Source organism: Phyllopteryx taeniolatus, chromosome 9, assembly GCF_024500385.1.
Source record: "Phyllopteryx taeniolatus isolate TA_2022b chromosome 9, UOR_Ptae_1.2, whole genome shotgun sequence".
NCBI classification, from domain to species: domain Eukaryota; kingdom Metazoa; phylum Chordata; class Actinopteri; order Syngnathiformes; family Syngnathidae; genus Phyllopteryx; species Phyllopteryx taeniolatus.
In genome coordinates this window covers 22,943,649-22,961,632 of record NC_084510.1, presented here as the reverse complement: position 1 = coordinate 22,961,632, position 17,984 = coordinate 22,943,649, and the positions used below count along the sequence as shown (strand labels likewise).

At 40.4% G+C, this 17,984-nt stretch overlaps 1 protein-coding gene across 1 annotated transcript; it reads left to right on the top strand.

Annotated features, from left to right (window-relative positions):
- The first annotated feature begins 6,582 nt into the window (after positions 1 to 6,582).
- On the top strand, positions 6,583 to 17,529 carry LOC133483190 (myosin heavy chain, fast skeletal muscle-like). Its single transcript, XM_061784009.1, has 40 exons — positions 6,583 to 6,738; positions 6,969 to 7,181; positions 7,385 to 7,528; positions 7,613 to 7,769; positions 7,952 to 7,979; positions 8,071 to 8,182; positions 8,367 to 8,459; positions 8,567 to 8,630; positions 8,718 to 8,816; positions 8,910 to 9,013; positions 9,288 to 9,426; positions 9,505 to 9,623; positions 9,711 to 9,860; positions 9,950 to 10,120; positions 10,194 to 10,500; positions 10,595 to 10,659; positions 10,745 to 10,832; positions 10,902 to 11,019; positions 11,105 to 11,228; positions 11,628 to 11,764; positions 11,859 to 12,114; positions 12,210 to 12,452; positions 12,550 to 12,726; positions 12,871 to 13,016; positions 13,297 to 13,387; positions 13,468 to 13,857; positions 13,971 to 14,097; positions 14,184 to 14,302; positions 14,401 to 14,597; positions 14,677 to 14,860; positions 14,931 to 15,096; positions 15,344 to 15,468; positions 15,535 to 15,843; positions 15,925 to 16,128; positions 16,214 to 16,339; positions 16,509 to 16,679; positions 16,763 to 16,867; positions 16,976 to 17,071; positions 17,156 to 17,287; positions 17,386 to 17,529. The coding sequence occupies exons 2-40, from the start codon at positions 6,981 to 6,983 to the stop codon at positions 17,404 to 17,406; spliced, it is 5,805 nt and encodes a 1,934-aa protein (XP_061639993.1). The 5' UTR covers positions 6,583 to 6,738; positions 6,969 to 6,980; the 3' UTR covers positions 17,407 to 17,529.
- Positions 17,530 to 17,984: the final 455 nt, after the last annotated feature.

The following is a 17,984-nucleotide window of genomic DNA, read 5'->3' as shown; positions in this document are numbered from 1 at the left end:
ATATTCCCATGTGTTGCGATTAGGTTGCAATAAAAGTTGTTATTCTATATGTCTGGACTTTCTATACAGTCTTATTGGGACTTAACGCAAATAGCGTCCACAATTCACAAATGCCCAAGTGGTTACTCTTCCAATTGTTTATAAATTCACCGAAGGCTTCGGTTAATTACATGCCAGCTGTATTTCAGCACCACAGACCCCAGAGGAAAAGTGTCCAGTCTGCGAAGCTCCCTATTCTTGGTTCAGGTTATCCAAATTGTGTCTCGGTCGTCACATGTTTAGGAGTAGAATTTTAGTAGTGGTAGTAAAAGTAGTCCAATTAGTTATGTTTCCTTTGTCTCCTCATTTTGATAAGCATGATGACTGCATATACATCTGCAGTTCTTTGAAGAAGATGCAATACTTAAAAAACAAGGTAAGTGAAGTCATGGAGGCTATTAGACAACAATGTCCAGTTTTGATTGTTATGGTCAAAGAGGGAGTCACTGAACAATATGTTGATTATCATTGGTTGCAGTTTGCAGAGATGCATTATTACTTTTCTGTATCCGTAAAGTATGCTAAATAAATTATACTACATTCTTTTGCATTGAATTGTGAAGAAGAAGAAGATCTCAGCAATGTAGCTTGCTTGATTAGTGATAATAACCTTAAGCACCAAAAGAGTGAACTGTTGTAGTTTGACTTTGTCACCACAATGGCAGTTAAATATTTGATGTTTCTCTATTCAGTTTTTGTTGTTGTTGAAATAGGGATGGAATTCTTTCCATTTTGTGGTAAGAATCTTTAGTGACATTACTCAACAGCATGAAGTTTTTTTTTTTTTTTTTTTACTTTTTTTGTTTTTTTTTTATCTGTGGCAGTTGTTAATGACCAATGACTTAAACCATTAAACCACCCTGGGGCAGTTGAATGTTATAGTTCCTTTCATAAAATTACAACAACAAAAATCTAGAATCCAGAAATATACACTGAACACAAGCAAATACAATTATTTTACAGTCATTTCTGTTGAATAGAGTATGCATGCGTTTCAATTAGTTGAGTAAATTAATCAATCAATTAATTGAGTAAAACAAAACACCATTTCCTCAAACAGTGACCTCTGCTCTAATGGACACCATGTCTCAATTAATCGCTGGGTTTCAATAAAGAAAAAATGCTGCACCTCACCTACTTTTTTCTCATTAGGAAAAAAAACATTTGGTGCCACTCAGAGGCTGTAATTATTGTTACTATTTCTGATACCACCATTGGGACAGTCAATATCTTTACCATAACACAGAACGTCTGCACAGCTCACATGGCATGTGTAAAGTTCATGGCGGACGTGCTGCCGTTTGCAGTCGGAAGCAATACGAAACAAAGGGAGGGGTTGGAAAAAAACTGCGAGGGGTTGGAAAAAAACAATCTGATGTACGCTGACAAGAGCGTAGTGTTGCGGAAGGTGAAATTTAAAAGTTAGCGAGGAGTTGGACAGAATTTTTTTGAAGTTAATTTAATCCATGTGAAGACAACCGAGCAGTATCCAGAAAACTACGGTGAAAAGAACTGTACTTTAGTCAGTGACAAAGGCCTGTAAAAGTATGTCGAATAATCTAATATTTCTTGTAACACATATTATATTGTAATATTGACTCTTTTATAAAGTATAATTATTTACTATGTAAAACGTATTCAAAGTGTAATACCAGAAAAATTCATCAGTTGAATTAGAAACCTGACCCCCAAGACACACCTGATACTTTCTGCAGTTTCGTACTGACTACAGTGGTGCCTTGAGTTACCAGTTTAATTCGTTCAGTGACCACGCTGGTAACTCAAAACACTCAAATCATTTTTCCACATTGAAATGAAAGAATTGTGGTGCTCCTTGTGGTGTGTGTGCCTTGGCCACCAAGGGGGCAATATAATACAGGCATTTGGATATACTGTACATGGAGCTGGTCTCAGATCATCAGTACACTGCAGTAAAATTAATCGTTTTTCGCACAGGATAAACAATGCAGTGGGTACGGAAAGTTTTCAGACCCCCTTACATTTTTCACTCTTTGTTATATTGCAGCCATTTGTTAAAATCATTTAAGTTCATTTTTTTCCCTCATTAATGTACACAAAGCACCCTCATATTGACACAAAAAAAAACGGAATTTTTTGCAGATTTATTAAAAAAGAAAAACTGAAATATCACACAGCCATAGGTATTCAGACCCTTTGCTCAGTATTTAGTAGAAGCACCCTTTTGAGCTAATACAGCCATGAGTCTTTGTGGGAATGATGCAACAAGTTTTTCACACCTGGATTTGGGGATCATCTGCCATTCCTCCTTGCAGATCCTCTCCAGTTCTGTCAGGTTGGATGGTGAACGTTGGTGGGAAGCCATTTTCAGGTCTTTCCAGAGATGCTCAATTGGGTTTAGGTCAGGGCTCTGGCTGGGCCATTCATAAACAGTCACAGAGTTGTTCCGAAGCCACTCCTTCGTTATTTTAGCTGTGTGCTTAGGGTCATTGTCTTTTTTGAAGGTCCTGAGCACTCTGGAGAAGGTTTTCGTCCAGGATACCCTGTACCGTCCCTGTACTTGGCCGCATTCATCTTTTCTTCGAATGCAACCAGTCTCCCTGTCCCTGCAGCTGAAAAACACACCCAAAGCATGATGCTGCCACCACCATGCTTCACTGTTGGGACTGTATTGGACAGTGCCTGGTTTTCTCCACACATGCCACTTAGAATTAAGGCCAACTCTCTTTCTATCTTGGTCTCATCAGACCAGAGAATCTTATTTCTCGCCATCTTGGAGTCCTTCATGTGTTTTTTTAGCAAACTCCATGCGGGCCTTCATGTGTCTTGCACTGAGGAGAGGCTTCCATCGGGCCACTCTGCCATAAAGCCCCGACTGGTGGAGGGCAGCAGTCATGGTTGAATTTTTAGAAGTTTTTCCCATCTCCCGACTGGATCTCTGGAGCTCAGCCACAGCCTCTTTGGGTTCTTCTTTAAATCTCTCACAAAGGGTCTCCTCCCCCGATTGCTCAGTTTGGCCGGACGGCCAGCTCTAGGAAGGGTTCTGGTTGTCCCAAACGTCTTCCATTTCAGGATTATGGAGCCCACTGTGCTCTTAGGAACCTTAAGAGCAACAGAGTTTTTTTTTTGTAACCTTGGCCAGATCTGTGCCTTGCCACAATTCTATCTCTGAGCTCTTCAGGCAGTTCCTTTGACCTCATAATTCTCATTTGCTCTGACATGCACTGTGAGCTGTAAGGTCTTACTTATATAGACAGGTGTGTGCCTTTCCTCATCAAGTCCAATCAGTATAATCAAACACAGCTGGACTCCAATGAAGGTGTAGAACCATTTTAAGGATGATCAGAAGAAATGGACAGCACCGAGTTCAATATATATGTATATATATATATATATATATATATATATATATATATATATATATATATATATATATCACAGCAAAGGATCTGAATACTTATGGCTGTGTTTCTTTTTTAATAAATCTGCAAAAATGTCAACAATTGCGTTGTTTTTCTGTCAATATGGGGTGCTGTGTGTACATTAATGTGGGAAAAAACTTAAATGATTTTAGCAAATGGCTGCAATAGAAAAAAAGAGTGAAAACTTTAACGGGGTATGAATACTTTCCTTACCCATTGTATATGCCTGTGAGGATTGTTCTATCATCTGTCTACATGTGTTGCTCCACCGTTTGTGTTCAAATATCCGTTGACGCAATGTGGTTGTTTTAAATACACGTGTATATCTCTTTTTGTTTAGTTTTGATAATCAACTTTAATAGGGAGTGGTAATTAACAAACTAAAGCCTCTTTTTTGAAAAATAATTGTCAAACAGCTGCTCTTTGTTAAGTGTGTGAAGTTGAGTTCATTGACACCATACACCGCTCGTATCTCACGTTTTTGCTCACAAGTCATAGCAAAAAAAATTTAAAAATACACCAAATGGCGACTTGTGTCTTGAAAAACGTCAGGTCGGGTCACTCGTATCTCGAGGCATCACTATGGGGAAATAGCATAAAATTACAAAAAAAAATAAAAAAATTCAGTTTAAGGTTGGACAGGTCCAGCAAGGAGTTCCAAATATAAATCCTAATAATCAAATAAATATCCATACGTTTGTCAGTGTTTATAGTTGCGATCCTCTGTCTGCAGCAGTTCTTTACAACCTAAGAAAAAAAAGACAAAAAAGGAAATACATAACAGGCTTAAAATATTATAGGTTTTGCATTGTAAAAAGGTCCTTACAGTAGCATGTGTGACTCCTTAGTACATAATCATTCTGAGTGTTAAGGTGCTATGTTATGGCGCCACAGCATTTTGATAACAGAAGCTGGTAACATTAGACGTGTGTTTGTATTTCTGCCATTTGACGCCCCTCTGGTGTTTATAAAGATGCCATTGACCCTCAACAAAAAAGTCATATACACACAGATCATTCCGACAGATCGTCGGTGATAGGCAGCAAACCAAACCATCTGTGAGTGTGATATTTAAGAGGTGTTTCATTCTCAAGAATGAATTCAATTGACTGACTTGTTTTATCAAACTGTCATATGGGCAATCTGTGTTATTTTAAACAAGCCGGTCGCACTATGAGGCCAGTTGTCATCTATATCGAGCAGCAGCCTTCAAAGTATCAAGTAAGACCGCACCTCCTCACCCCCTAAGCTCCCGTCTTTTCACACACTAATCCGAAGAGAGCCGCCACAAGATGGACATCTAGCCAGGGTCAATATCCAACAACCAACTCATTTAATCATGAGATATTGTTAAACATAATAATATGAATCATTAACGTAAAACATTGTCTAGTATGTTTATTCTTTTCATTTATATTCAAAAGTGTCTCAATGACTGCCCAATCAAGACAAGCATACAAATCCAAAAAAAGGGTAACCGAATGACAGACTGATTGAAATTACTTGATAAAAATGGATGCCCAGACATATTTTGTGTAGAATCGACATTCAATATTAGGGCACAGCTAGGTCATACAACTCAGAAACACGCCCCTAAGTAAATGAATGACTTTTAATATTGTGTTTATTGCTTGTAGTAAAAGATCATCATGGGCGACCCAGAAATGGAATGTTTTGGCCCAGCGTCCAAAAAAAACAACCTATGTTTGAATTTAAAATGTTGTAATTACAGTGTTAAAAATGGATATTACCGTCAAATAAGAAAGGAATGCTGCTCACCACTCACCTTGGTTAGTTATCCTTAACACAGTTGTTGCTCCTTGACAAATAAAGAAACTGTCAGACAAAGATCAAAAGGCCATAAAAACACAATAAGCCTCTTGGGCATGTGGCTTTGGCTTAAGCATCAACACCGGCCTAGTGCTATATTTGAGTTTTGCCCTAATAAGACGCAAGATTTTAGAGTGGGTATCGCGTAACACATATATATTGAAGACAGAAGCTCAGTATATCTTGTGGGTAACCCCTTTAGAATTTCTTCTTGTTTTTCACTGCTGTAAGTTGATCCGTTTTGCAAAGGCAGCAGTCCCATGTGTGTTTCCACACCGTTTTCACTTGTGCTGGTTGAGTGCCACACTCTTAGCAAAAACCCTTGGCTTACTGAGACCATCTTTGACAACATCGCCTATACCTAGTGCATGTTGAAAGAAATCAGAGGGTACTCACAAAATGTAACCTAAAATACTTCGATAAAGTGCAACTGGAATGCGTCACTCAGTAAGGTTACATTTAGGGATTGTCTGTGACCGCCTTGTGCGTCCCTTAAGAGGAAGAAACGAGAATAGCTGTTGGCACTGTCGTGACAATTAATCCCTTGGCAATCCTTCTTTTCTTCAGAGCTCAATGGCACTGATTCAGTTTTAATAATTTCTGACTTGTATGGACTCTGAAACAGTATACGGGTGATATTTCCTCGCTCCTGCAATGCATACCAAGGGACCACTGTTGTGCCAGAGAGCATTAAACAGAGCTATCAGTCACACCTACGGCCTGTCTGCAACTGCTCACTTAACCTTAAGTAGAATCTACAGTTGAGTAGTAGACTAGGCAGTTTTCACCAACAATATACTACATTTATACCATTTACATACATTGTATTTTTAATTCAAAAGTGAACAATTTTATAGTTTTACATGATTGCCTCCTCTCAGTAAGACACAACAATTGCAACCAATTCTTAAGCAAATAATGTTATCCTATATAATCAAAGTACATATTGCAACTACTTACATCTTTTGAGATTAACCCAAACCCTGTTATGGATATAACAAGGTAGATATATAAATATTTCATATGGCAGCAAGATGTAAGAACTACTTCTCAAGTGGCATGCCAAGCAGCATGACCAAATAGAGCAAGGTACATGTGATGGCATCCTGTCCAACTGTATAAAAGGCAGCCTAAGTATCCGTCTATGACAGACATCCATCGAAGGTAGGTTGCTCAAAAGCTAAGCTATGGCTACAGTCATTATGTTACAAAAAGGCTGGTAAAACATCCAGCTATAATTTATGTCCAATCAATAATTCTGTAAAGTGGACAAGAATACATATGAGTTAAAGATAAAAGATTTTTAATAAATGACAACAAAAAAATCCATTTGACTTGAAGTATCATGAAGGTAAACTGTATATTGTAAAAAGGCTCTGCGAACCTCACTAGACCTGTGCTACATTTTTTTTCACAGTCTGCTCTGAAGCCTCCCAGAATTTCTTCATACGTGGTGGTGTCCTCAAAGGTAAATCAGCTATGCATTTGGAGTATACAAAATCATCTACTTACTAGTAAGCACTATGCTTTGAAATGTTATAATCATGCCATGACTTTCAACTATTGTTTCAAAGCACAAACTGCTGTTGTGTAGTGTGGTTAGCCAGCACAAGTGTGCTTCATTGTTGAAGATTTGAACTAGCTAACTACTTTGTTGATTAAATGAATGACTTTTAATATTGTGTTTATTGCTTGTAGTAAAAGATCATCATGGGCGACCCAGAAATGGAATGTTTTGGCCCAGCGTCCATTTACCTCCGGAAGCCAGAACGTGAGCGAATTGAAGCTCAAAACACTCCTTTTGATGCCAAAACAGCCTACTATGTGGCTGAACCCGCTGAGATGTATCTCAAGGGCAAACTGGTGAAGAAAGAGGGTGGTAAAGCCACCGTGGAAACGCTCAATGGGAAGGTGAGAGTAAAAGAAAAGAAAATGTAAACAAACAGTTTGAAGAAGAATCTGCACTGCAACAAAAATCTCCTTGGTTAACTTTATGCGAAGAAAAGAGTTAAATCCAAAAGCTACAGTTAGATCTTAACCCACGTTTCATTCAGTGAAATCTAATTTGCTTAGGCACACAATTGAACGCTCTTGCACTTGTGTCTCTTTGGCAGAGTCTCACTGTAAAGGACGATGACATCTTCCCCATGAATCCACCCAAGTTTGACAAGATTGAGGACATGGCCATGATGACCCACCTCAGCGAGCCTTCTGTGCTGTATAACCTCAAAGAGCGCTATGCAGCATGGATGATCTATGTGAGTTCCGTACAAAAGAGACAATGGATCCCTTGTTGATGGACTTGACATCAATCATTTTTAACATATCACATGGTTTTCCAGACCTACTCCGGGCTGTTCTGCGTCACTGTGAACCCCTACAAGTGGCTTCCGGTGTACGACACAGTTGTCGTAGAAGCATACAGAGGCAAAAAGAGGATTGAGGCCCCACCTCACATCTTCTCCATCTCTGATAACGCCTATCAGTTCATGCTTCAAGGTACATTACTTTGATATGACAGCTTCTTTTGGAAAGTTTAGTGATCATACAATGTTTATTTCAAGAGACGGTTTTAAAAGGCATGTTTTTTTGGCTCAGCTTTTTTGTATGGTTTTATTTTAACAATCCAACACATCAGATATTTAATAGAAATTGTTGTAAACCTTTTTGATATCTTACAGATAAGGAAAACCAGTCAATCCTGATTACGTAAGTGCAAACAAAGGTCTATTACTTGGCAACTACTCTTATTTTCCTGTCATTTTTGATGAAATGCCTTTGAATGCATTTTGTAACCCAGTGGAGAATCCGGTGCAGGAAAGACTGTGAACACCAAACGTGTCATCCAGTACTTTGCGACAATCGCAGTGGCTGGAGGAAAGAAGGCTGAGCAATCTGCTAGCAAAATGCAGGTAATACAATATATGCAGTATCACATCAGAACACAACATGCTTGGTCAGTAAGTCTGACCATGTTTCTGGCAAAATGCAGGTGAAGAGTGATGAATACATTTCTGATGAAACCTGACACTTACGCAATCACAAGCAGTCGCTATATGTTTTGTGAGTGACTGATAACTTTGATTTCTTCTCCAGGGGTCCCTGGAAGATCAAATCATTGCAGCTAACCCCTTGCTAGAAGCCTATGGTAACGCCAAGACTGTGAGGAATGACAATTCATCACGATTTGTAAGTTTTTTTCTTTGCTCAATATTTATTTTATAAAATAATGTATTAAATCACAATACAATTCTATAATATCTGACTAAAGAAAACGTGAATCGGTTTCTACATAGGGTAAATTCATCAGGATTCATTTTGGATCCACTGGCAAGCTGGCTTCAGCTGACATTGAAACATGTAAGCTATTATTGAAAACTCCCAGAGTATCGAGTCCATTAATGTACTGTAGAGAATCATTTTCTCCTTTTACATGAATCCATACAGACCTGCTGGAGAAGTCTCGTGTTACCTTCCAACTGTCAGCTGAGAGGAGCTACCACATCTTCTATCAGCTCATGACTGGCCACAAACCCGATCTTCTTGGTGGGGATGAGTGAATAATATTCATAGTTTACTAGCATTGAGTCCGCTGCTGCATACACATATACTGTATACTAACATCCATGCTTATTACAGAGGCACTCCTGATCACCACAAATCCATATGACTACCCAATGGTCAGTCAAGGTGAAATCACTGTCAAGAGTATCGATGATGTTGAAGAATTTGTAGCAACTGATGTGAGTATAGCTATTCAGGCATAGGCACATTGCTAATTACCATTGTATTAGTTTGTGTAACAGCCACACTAAATTGATGGCTCATAAAGTTGCAAATACACAATGTCTCTCTATTCGAGAGTTCAATAGAATTGTTCAATATCTGAGCCACAGTGTGAGGATGAGTTCCAATTCACACATCCCTAGTAGATTGTGGATGAGCTAGATTTCTATTGGATTGTATCAAAATATTGCTAGCTTCTGGTATCCTAACTACATGCGTTTTTCATTCCAGACTGCCATTGACATTTTGGGATTCAGCGCAGAAGAAAAGGCAGTAATGTACAAGCTAACTGGAGCTGTGATGCATCATGGAAACATGAAGTTTAAGCAGAAGCAAAGAGAGGAGCAGGCTGAGCCCGATGGCACTGAGGGTAGGAAATAAAAGCCCTTCAAATGAAAACTGTTTCCTTTCATTTTGATTTTTAAATATTCCTGTTTTTCACTTTCAGTGGCAGATAAAATCGCCTACCTCATGGGTCTGAACTCTGCTGACTTGCTCAAAGCCCTGTGCTATCCCAGGGTGAAGGTCGGGAATGAATATGTGACTAAAGGCCAGACTGTGCCACAGGTATAAGAAGTAGAAGGTTGACATAATGTATTTAAATGAACAGACAATCCCTAACTTCACCTTAACACCCTTTCCTTATCATTTAAGGTTCACAATTCAGTCTCAGCCCTTAGCAAATCAGTCTATGAGAAAATGTTCTTGTGGATGGTGGTCAGAATCAATGAGATGCTGGACACCAGGCAGCCCAGAAGCTTCTTCATTGGTGTCTTGGACATTGCTGGTTTTGAAATCTTTGATGTAAGTACTCATACACTATAATACATCCAAGCTTAAGTCATAATTAGGTTCACTTCAAAGCTGGTGTTGATGTTTTCTTAATCTTTCAGTTCAACAGCTTGGAGCAGCTTTGCATCAACTTCACCAATGAAAAACTGCAACAGTTTTTCAACCACCACATGTTTGTCCTGGAGCAAGAGGAGTACAAGAAAGAAGGAATTGAATGGGAGTTCATTGACTTCGGCATGGACTTGGCTGCTTGCATTGAGCTTATTGAGAAGGTATACAAGAAAAACATCACTACTTGGAAATAAATGTGTTGATACAATAGTAAGAGACAAAATGTCATCACAGCCAATGGGCATCTTCTCCATCCTTGAAGAGGAGTGCATGTTCCCCAAGGCTTCAGACGTAACCTTGAAGAACAAACTGTATGACCAGCATCTTGGTAAAAGTGCCCCCTTCCAGAAGCCAAAGCCTGCCAAAGGCAAAGCTGAGGCTCATTTCGCCCTTGTTCACTATGCTGGCACTGTTGACTACAATGTCAGTGGCTGGCTGGACAAGAACAAGGACCCCCTGAATGACTCAGTTGTTCAGCTCTACCAGAAGTCGGGTGCCAAGCTTTTAGCACACCTCTATGCCGCACATGCCGGAGCTGAGGGTAAAGTCATGTGTCATCAAACTATAACTGTTGTGTTTCTGGCTTGTTACAATACACTGGTCGATAAAAACATACTGTCATGTTCAAATTACAGCTGACAGCAAAAAGGGCAAGAAGAAGAAGGGTGGCTCTTTCCAGACTGTTTCAGCTCTTTTCAGAGTAAGTGTCACACCACAAATATTTATGTGTCAAATACTATGGCTTCCACAACTTATGCATCAAAATTACCTTTTTCCCATTTCAGGAGAATTTGGGCAAGCTGATGACCAATTTAAGAAGCACCCATCCTCACTTTGTGCGTTGTTTGATTCCAAATGAGTCAAAGACTCCAGGTACAGTATCTCTTATATTAGAATTACATTAGGGGTACAGTACAATAAGTCCAAAACTCATTTTTCAAGGTTTGATGGAAAACTTCCTGGTCATCCATCAGCTGAGATGTAATGGTGTGCTGGAGGGCATCAGAATTTGCAGAAAGGGTTTCCCCAGCAGAATCCTCTATGGTGACTTTAAGCAGAGGTAGTGATTAATATCAGGCATGTCTTACGCATTTATGGGAATTTCATCAATTACGAAAACTAACCATCAACTTCCTTCAAATTAGATACAAAGTGTTGAATGCCAGTGTGATTCCTGAGGGACAATTCATTGACAACAAAAAGGCTTCAGAGAAACTCTTGAGCTCTATTGATGTTGACCAGACTCAGTACAAATTTGGGCACACAAAGGTATGTATGTTTTTCTGGGGGTGAACATAAAAATAAACTCCTCAACACAGTCTAACACTGGATTTCCCAAACTTTATTAGCCACGGCAGATATTTAATCAGAAGAAAAATCTCATGGCACACCACCAAAAAATAAAAATGCAACAAAAGGTTTAATTCCGTATCTTGCATCATCCAGTGGAGGACTTTTTATTTGTTCTGCCAGTCAGTATATGTCGCTAGATAGATTAACAACAATACTTTAGTTGGAGAAAATAAATAATTTTCAGTCCAATTAATTGAAATTGGGTCACTTCCGATTGCAGATGAGGAGCTCTCAAGGTACACTAGTGTGCTACAGCACACTGGTTTGGAGTCATTTATCTAACGCATCCTTTATTGCATGACCGCTGTCTTACAGGTGTTCTTCAAAGCCGGTCTGCTGGGTACACTTGAAGAGATGCGAGATGAAAAACTTGCTATCCTGGTTACCATGACACAGGCTCTCTGCAGAGGTTACGTCATGAGAAAGGAGTTTGTTAAGATGATGCAGAGAAGGTACGAGATATTTAGATTGATGGCATCATTAAGTAAAATACATACTCTATAGCTTCATTCTAACTATTGATTTCTATTTGTTTACTGTTTTCAGAGAGGCCATCTACTCCATCCAGTACAACATCCGCTCATTCACGAATGTCAAACACTGGCCATGGATGAAGCTGTACTTCAAGATTAAGCCTATGCTGAAGAGTGCAGAAACTGAAAAGGAGATGGCCAACGTGAAAGAGGAGTTTGAAAAAACCAAGGAGGACTTGGCAAAGACATTGGCCAAGAAGAAGGAACTGGAGGAGAAGATGGTTTCTCTCCTGCAGGAGAAGAACGACTTGCAGCTGCAGATTCAGTCTGTATGTTAAACATTAAGTTTTTTATTTCATTATTTGTCTATTTATTTACGTTACAATTAAATATTTGTTAAAATTGTGTATCATTGTGACACCAGGACAGTGAAACCCTTGCCGATGCAGAGGAAAGATGTGAGGGTCTTATCAAGGCCAAAATCCAGCTTGAGGCAAAAGTCAAAGAGGCTTCTGAGAGGCTGGAGGATGAGGAGGAGGTGAACGCTGAGCTGACAGCGAAGAAGAGGAAGCTGGAGGACGAGTGCTCCGAGTTGAAGAAAGACATTGATGACTTGGAGCTTACCCTAGCTAAAGTTGAGAAGGAGAAGCATGCCACTGAGAACAAGGTTCGAAGATTTGCTCTTTGCAACATTTTTAACTTTATTCACACAATTGATTCAGAACACTATACTCATTTAAATTAACATGAATTAACCTGTGCAGGTCAAAAACCTGACTGAGGAGATGGCCACTCTAGATGAGTCCATTGCAAAGTTAACCAAAGAGAAGAAAGCCCTCCAAGAGGCCCATCAGCAGACCCTGGATGACCTCCAAGCAGAGGAAGACAAAGTCAACACTCTGACCAAAGCCAAGACCAAGCTGGAACAGCAAGTGGATGATGTATGTATATGTCATGACAGATAGCAATAATAATAATAATAATAATATTCCAGCAAGCCCGCGACCCAAGTGAGGATAAGCGGTACAAAAAATGGATGGATAGATAATAATATAAATAATAATATTACACCTCACGCAAAACAGCTTGAAGGATCCCTGGAGCAAGAAAAGAAGCTCCGTATGGATCTTGAGCGATCCAAGAGGAAGCTGGAAGGAGATCTGAAGCTGGCCCATGAGACCATCATGGATCTGGAAAATGACAAGCAGCAGTCCGATGAGAAACTCAAGAAGTAAGGGAAAGCTGACACTCGAGGTTGAAATAATTAATTAATAAAAAATGAAAAATAATTGTATTTCTTTGTTGTTTAAGAATAGTATGTAACCTAAAAAACTACAATGCTGGTCACAGGCCACAATGTATCCCACTGGCTACCAAACTCAATCTTAGATTATGTCAGGAAACAGCATAATTGTGATGATGATGATACCCTTCAAATCTACAGTTGCTTTTGTGATTTACCGAATTCAGGATTTACAAAGCATACTAGATGAAGTTGTATCGTTACACAGGAAGGACTTTGAGTCAAGCCAACTTCTTAGCAAGATTGAGGATGAACAATCCCTCAGTGCTCAGCATCAAAAGAAGATCAAAGAACTTCAGGTTGGTTCATGATGGTAAACTCACCGTTGTGGTGGCAACCCTGATGCACTACTTTTTCATTTTGTGAATGCAAATAACAGGCCCGTATTGAGGAGCTGGAGGAGGAGATTGAAGCTGAGCGGGCCGCTCGCGCCAAGGTGGAGAAGCAGAGGTCTGATCTCTCCAGGGAACTTGAGGAGATCAGTGAGAGACTCGAAGAGGCCGGTGGAGCCACCTCTGTTCAGATCGAGATGAACAAGAAGCGTGAGGCCGAGTTCCTGAAGCTGCGTCGTGACCTGGAAGAGTCCACCCTGCAGCACGAGGCCACTGCTGCAGCTCTCCGCAAGAAGCAGGCTGACAGCGTGGCTGAACTCGGGGAGCAGATCGATAACCTTCAGCGTGTCAAACAGAAGCTGGAGAAGGAGAAGGGTGAATACAAGATGGAGATCGATGACCTCAGCAGCAACATGGAGAATATCTCCAAATCAAAGGTTAACCACAACCATTTAGTTCATTGGCTGCTTAGTCAACATATACATGAACTATTTTTTAGTTTGGCAATGACTCCTCAATTTACAATGCTCCCTGTTAAATTCTATTTTAGACTAATCTGGACAAAATGTGCCGTACACTTGAGGATCAACTGAGTGAGCTGAAGTCCAAAAATGATGAACATGTGAGGCAGCTTAATGACACTGGCCTCCACAGGGCAAGACTGCAAACAGAACACGGTGAGAGACAACTATAATATCTATAGCCATACTAATGTTTGCTTCAAGGAAGACAGATATTGATCAAAACCAATGTTTTCCCTTAGGCGAAATCAGTCGCCAGCTAGAGGAGAAAGAGGCCCTTATCTCTCAGCTGACAAGGAGCAAGCAGGCTAACATCCAGCAAATTGAAGAGCTCAAGAGGCACGTTGATGAGGAAGTTAAAGTATGTGAACATTCAGATTAAAGGTTTTCAAGTTTTTATGAGTGAAACTGCACTTACTGAGTTTTCAAATGTTCGATAAAAATGTCTCTTGTTAAAAGTCCAAGAACGCCTTGGCCCACGCTGTTCAGTCCTCCCGTCATGACTGTGACCTGCTCCGAGAGCAGTATGAGGAGGAACTGGAGGCCAAGGCAGAGCTCCAGAGGGCATTGTCCAAGGCCAACAGCGAGGTGGCTCAATGGAGAACCAAATATGAGACGGATGCTATTCAGCGCACTGAGGAGCTTGAGGAAGCAAAGTAAGCCATGACAACCTCACAATTGGTCACACGAGTAATGTTTCATTTTCATGATATTTGCGTGAAATACTCTTAACAGGAAAAAGCTTGCCCAGCGTCTCCAGGATGCAGAGGAGTCCATCGAAGCAGTGAACGCAAAATGTGCCTCCCTGGAAAAGACCAAACAGAGACTTAATTGTGAAGTGGAAGATCTGATGATTGATGTGGAGAGAGCCAACGCTCTGGCTGCTGCCCTTGACAAGAAGCAGAGGAACTTTGACAAGGTCAGTTTTTAAATGATGTCTGGTGCAGTCAAACAAACTATTAATAAATGTGTCTTTTAAATGTTTTCAGGTTCTTGCTGAGTGGAAGCAGAAATATGAAGAGACCCAGGCAGAACTGGAGGGAGCTCAGAAGGAGGCCCGCTCTCTAAGCACTGAAATGTTCAAGATGAAGAATTCTTATGAAGAAGCTCTGGACCATCTAGAGACCCTGAAGAGGGAGAACAAAAATCTCCAACGTGAGTGAAAATATTTATATAATACCAATTTTAATATTCTCTAATTTTGGTTTACTAGTCACATCAGTATTTTTTTCGTACAAAGTTGATAAGGTTAAGTAGGTGCGCCCCATTCTGGAAACTTTACATCGTCACAGTAATAAACAAAAAAACAGAATACTGTGGTGAAAACAATTGTATTTGCGCATGACTCTATTTTGTACTATGCTTTGAAGTGTGACATAATTTCTTCATGGCTTTACTACAGAGGAGATCTCCGACCTAACGGAACAAATGAGTCAAACTGGAAAAATCATTCATGAACTGGAGAAAGCCAAAAAGATCATAGAAATTGAGAAGTCTGAACTGCAGTCCTCACTTGAAGAGGCAGAGGTATGATTCATGGAAATTTTTAAAATGACACAGCAAAAACTGACTTTTTTTCATTGTTTTGTAAAGGCAACACTTGAACATGAGGAATCCAAGATTCTTCGAGTTCAGCTTGAACTGACCCAAGTCAAGGGCGAGATCGACAGAAAGCTTGCAGAGAAGGATGAGGAGATGGAGCAGATCAAGAGAAACAGTCAGCGGGTGATCGAATCCATGCAGACCACTTTGGATGCTGAGGTCAGGAGCAGGAATGATGCTCTGAGACTCAAGAAGAAGATGGAGGGAGACCTGAATGAGATGGAGATTCAGCTGAGCCATGCCAACCGCCAGGCAGCTGAGGCGCAGAAACAGCTGCGGAACGTCCAGGGACAACTCAAGGTAGAGACATCCTATTTTATTCATGGTTAAAGATAGTCTTGTTTAACCTAGACTGAACCTTCTCTTTTAACATTCATATAGGATGCTCAACTGCACCTTGATGAGGCAATTAGAGGTCAGGAGGAAATGAGAGAGCAGGTTGCCATGGTGGAGCGCAGGAACAACCTGATGCTGGCTGAAATCGAGGAATTGAGATCTACTCTGGAGCAGACGGAGAGAAGTCGCAAAGTGGCTGAAGCTGAGCTGGTTGATGCCAGTGAGCGTGTGACACTGCTGCACTCTCAGGTACACAAGTGATAAATACAAGCCAAAATTGAAACAGTTGTATAGCTGGATACCGATTCTTAGGCAATTCAAATTCTTTCTTCAGAATACCAGCCTTATTAACACCAAGAAGAAGCTGGAAGCTGATCTTGTCCAAGTCCAGGGTGAAGTGGAAGATTCTGTGCAGGAATCAAGAAATGCTGAAGAAAAGGCCAAGAAGGCTATCACTGATGTGAGTCACCTTGTTGCAATACAGAAATAACTCAACTTTGAATTTGTAATCTTCCAGTGTTGTCATAATTTTACAAATTTAAGAAAATGAAAGACAAAGAAAACCTGCCTTTACCCTTTTCAGATGAACACTGAATAGTCAAATAAGTGAAATGAGTATTTCTTTTCAGGCTGCCATGATGGCAGAGGAGCTGAAGAAGGAGCAGGACACCAGCTCTCACTTGGAGAGGATGAAGAAGAACCTGGAAGTGACAGTCAAAGACCTGCAGCACCGCCTGGATGAGGCTGAGACTCTGGCTCTGAAGGGGGGCAAGAAGCAGCTCCAGAAACTGGAGGCTCGGGTTGGTTGTCCTGAAGAACTAAACAAATAATTTTCTCCCGGGAGATTTGTGGTTTGACAAGATTGAAACTCTTTCGCCGAAAGGTTCGTGAATTGGAGAGTGAGGTTGATGCCGAGCAAAGGCGTGGTGCTGAGGCTGTCAAGGGTGTACGCAAATATGAGAGAAGAGTTAAGGAGCTGACCTATCAGGTAGGTTGAAACATCAACTTATGCAAATTCAACTCATGTAAATAGATACATAATCACATGGAGTGGCAAAAAGAGTGGTTTTAAGATGAGTAATGTCAATTACAACAGACTGAGGAGGACAGGAAGAATATTCACAGGCTCCAGGATCTGGTGGACAAGCTCCAGCTGAAGGTTAAGGTCTACAAGAGGCAGTCAGAGGAGGCTGTAAGTATCCCTGGTGATTCTCATATTGTAGTCTTTTCTAAATCAGCGAGCAAAGTTATAACCGAACTGTGGCCTCTAATACAGGAGGAGCAGGCCAACTCACACCTGACCAGGTACAGGAAGGTTCAGCACGAGATGGAGGAGGCTCAGGAGAGAGCCGACATCGCTGAGTCCCAGGTCAACAAGCTGAGGGTAAAAAGCCGTGAAATTATTAAGGTAATAAAAAATGGTCCTGTCAAATTAAAACTCCCTAATCTGACCGGATCTCAAAATCTGACCAGTGTATTGTTTTCTCCACACTACTGTCGTTGCAGACCAAGGAAGCAGAGGAGTGAGCAGGGAATCAACGTGATGCAGCAAGAGTTATATAATATAATTTTCTTGTTGCCACTTCATGTTACCATTACATGTTGAACATGTTCTGACTCTCTGTATCAATAAAACGTAGATAGCTTGCAGCAGCCTCTCCTGTTCATTCTTTTTCCTTCTTGAGTAATGAGAGGAAAATATCACAATATCAAAAATATCAATGCTCCTCTAAGTCATGGCCTCTTAGAATGTCATGACTTTTGAGGGATAATAATTGACTATGACTTTATTACCCCTTTTTCACACAGTGCATCAACAGGGACTGACCCAAACAGTTAGAAAAATAGATGCAGTAGTAACTTTAACATGAATCCCTACTTGAGAGAAGGGTGGTATTATTAAACACCAAAAACAAACAATACAAATAGAGAAGGCCATGGTGGTTATGAACAGAAGAGGGAGTAAGTCACATGTGTCCAGGTCAAAAGTGTGTCTCAAGTCTTAACTAAGTTTCCACCACATGTTACAGCGGCAAAAATCAAGTCAAGTCGAGTCCTCTGTAGATTTCAAGGAAGTCGAGTCAAGCCATCACTTCGGTTAAGCA

Excerpts from the sequence above, each read along its gene's own strand:
- LOC133483190 (XM_061784009.1), top strand. The coding sequence starts at position 6,981 with ATGGGCGACCCAGAAATGGAATGTTTTGGCCCAGCGTCCATTTACCTC. Across the intron at positions 8,817-8,909 it reads CCACAAACCCGATCTTCTTG|AGGCACTCCTGATCACCACA; the intron begins GTGGGGATGAGT and ends TGCTTATTACAG. Across the intron at positions 15,097-15,343 it reads GGAGAACAAAAATCTCCAAC|AGGAGATCTCCGACCTAACG; the intron begins GTGAGTGAAAAT and ends GCTTTACTACAG.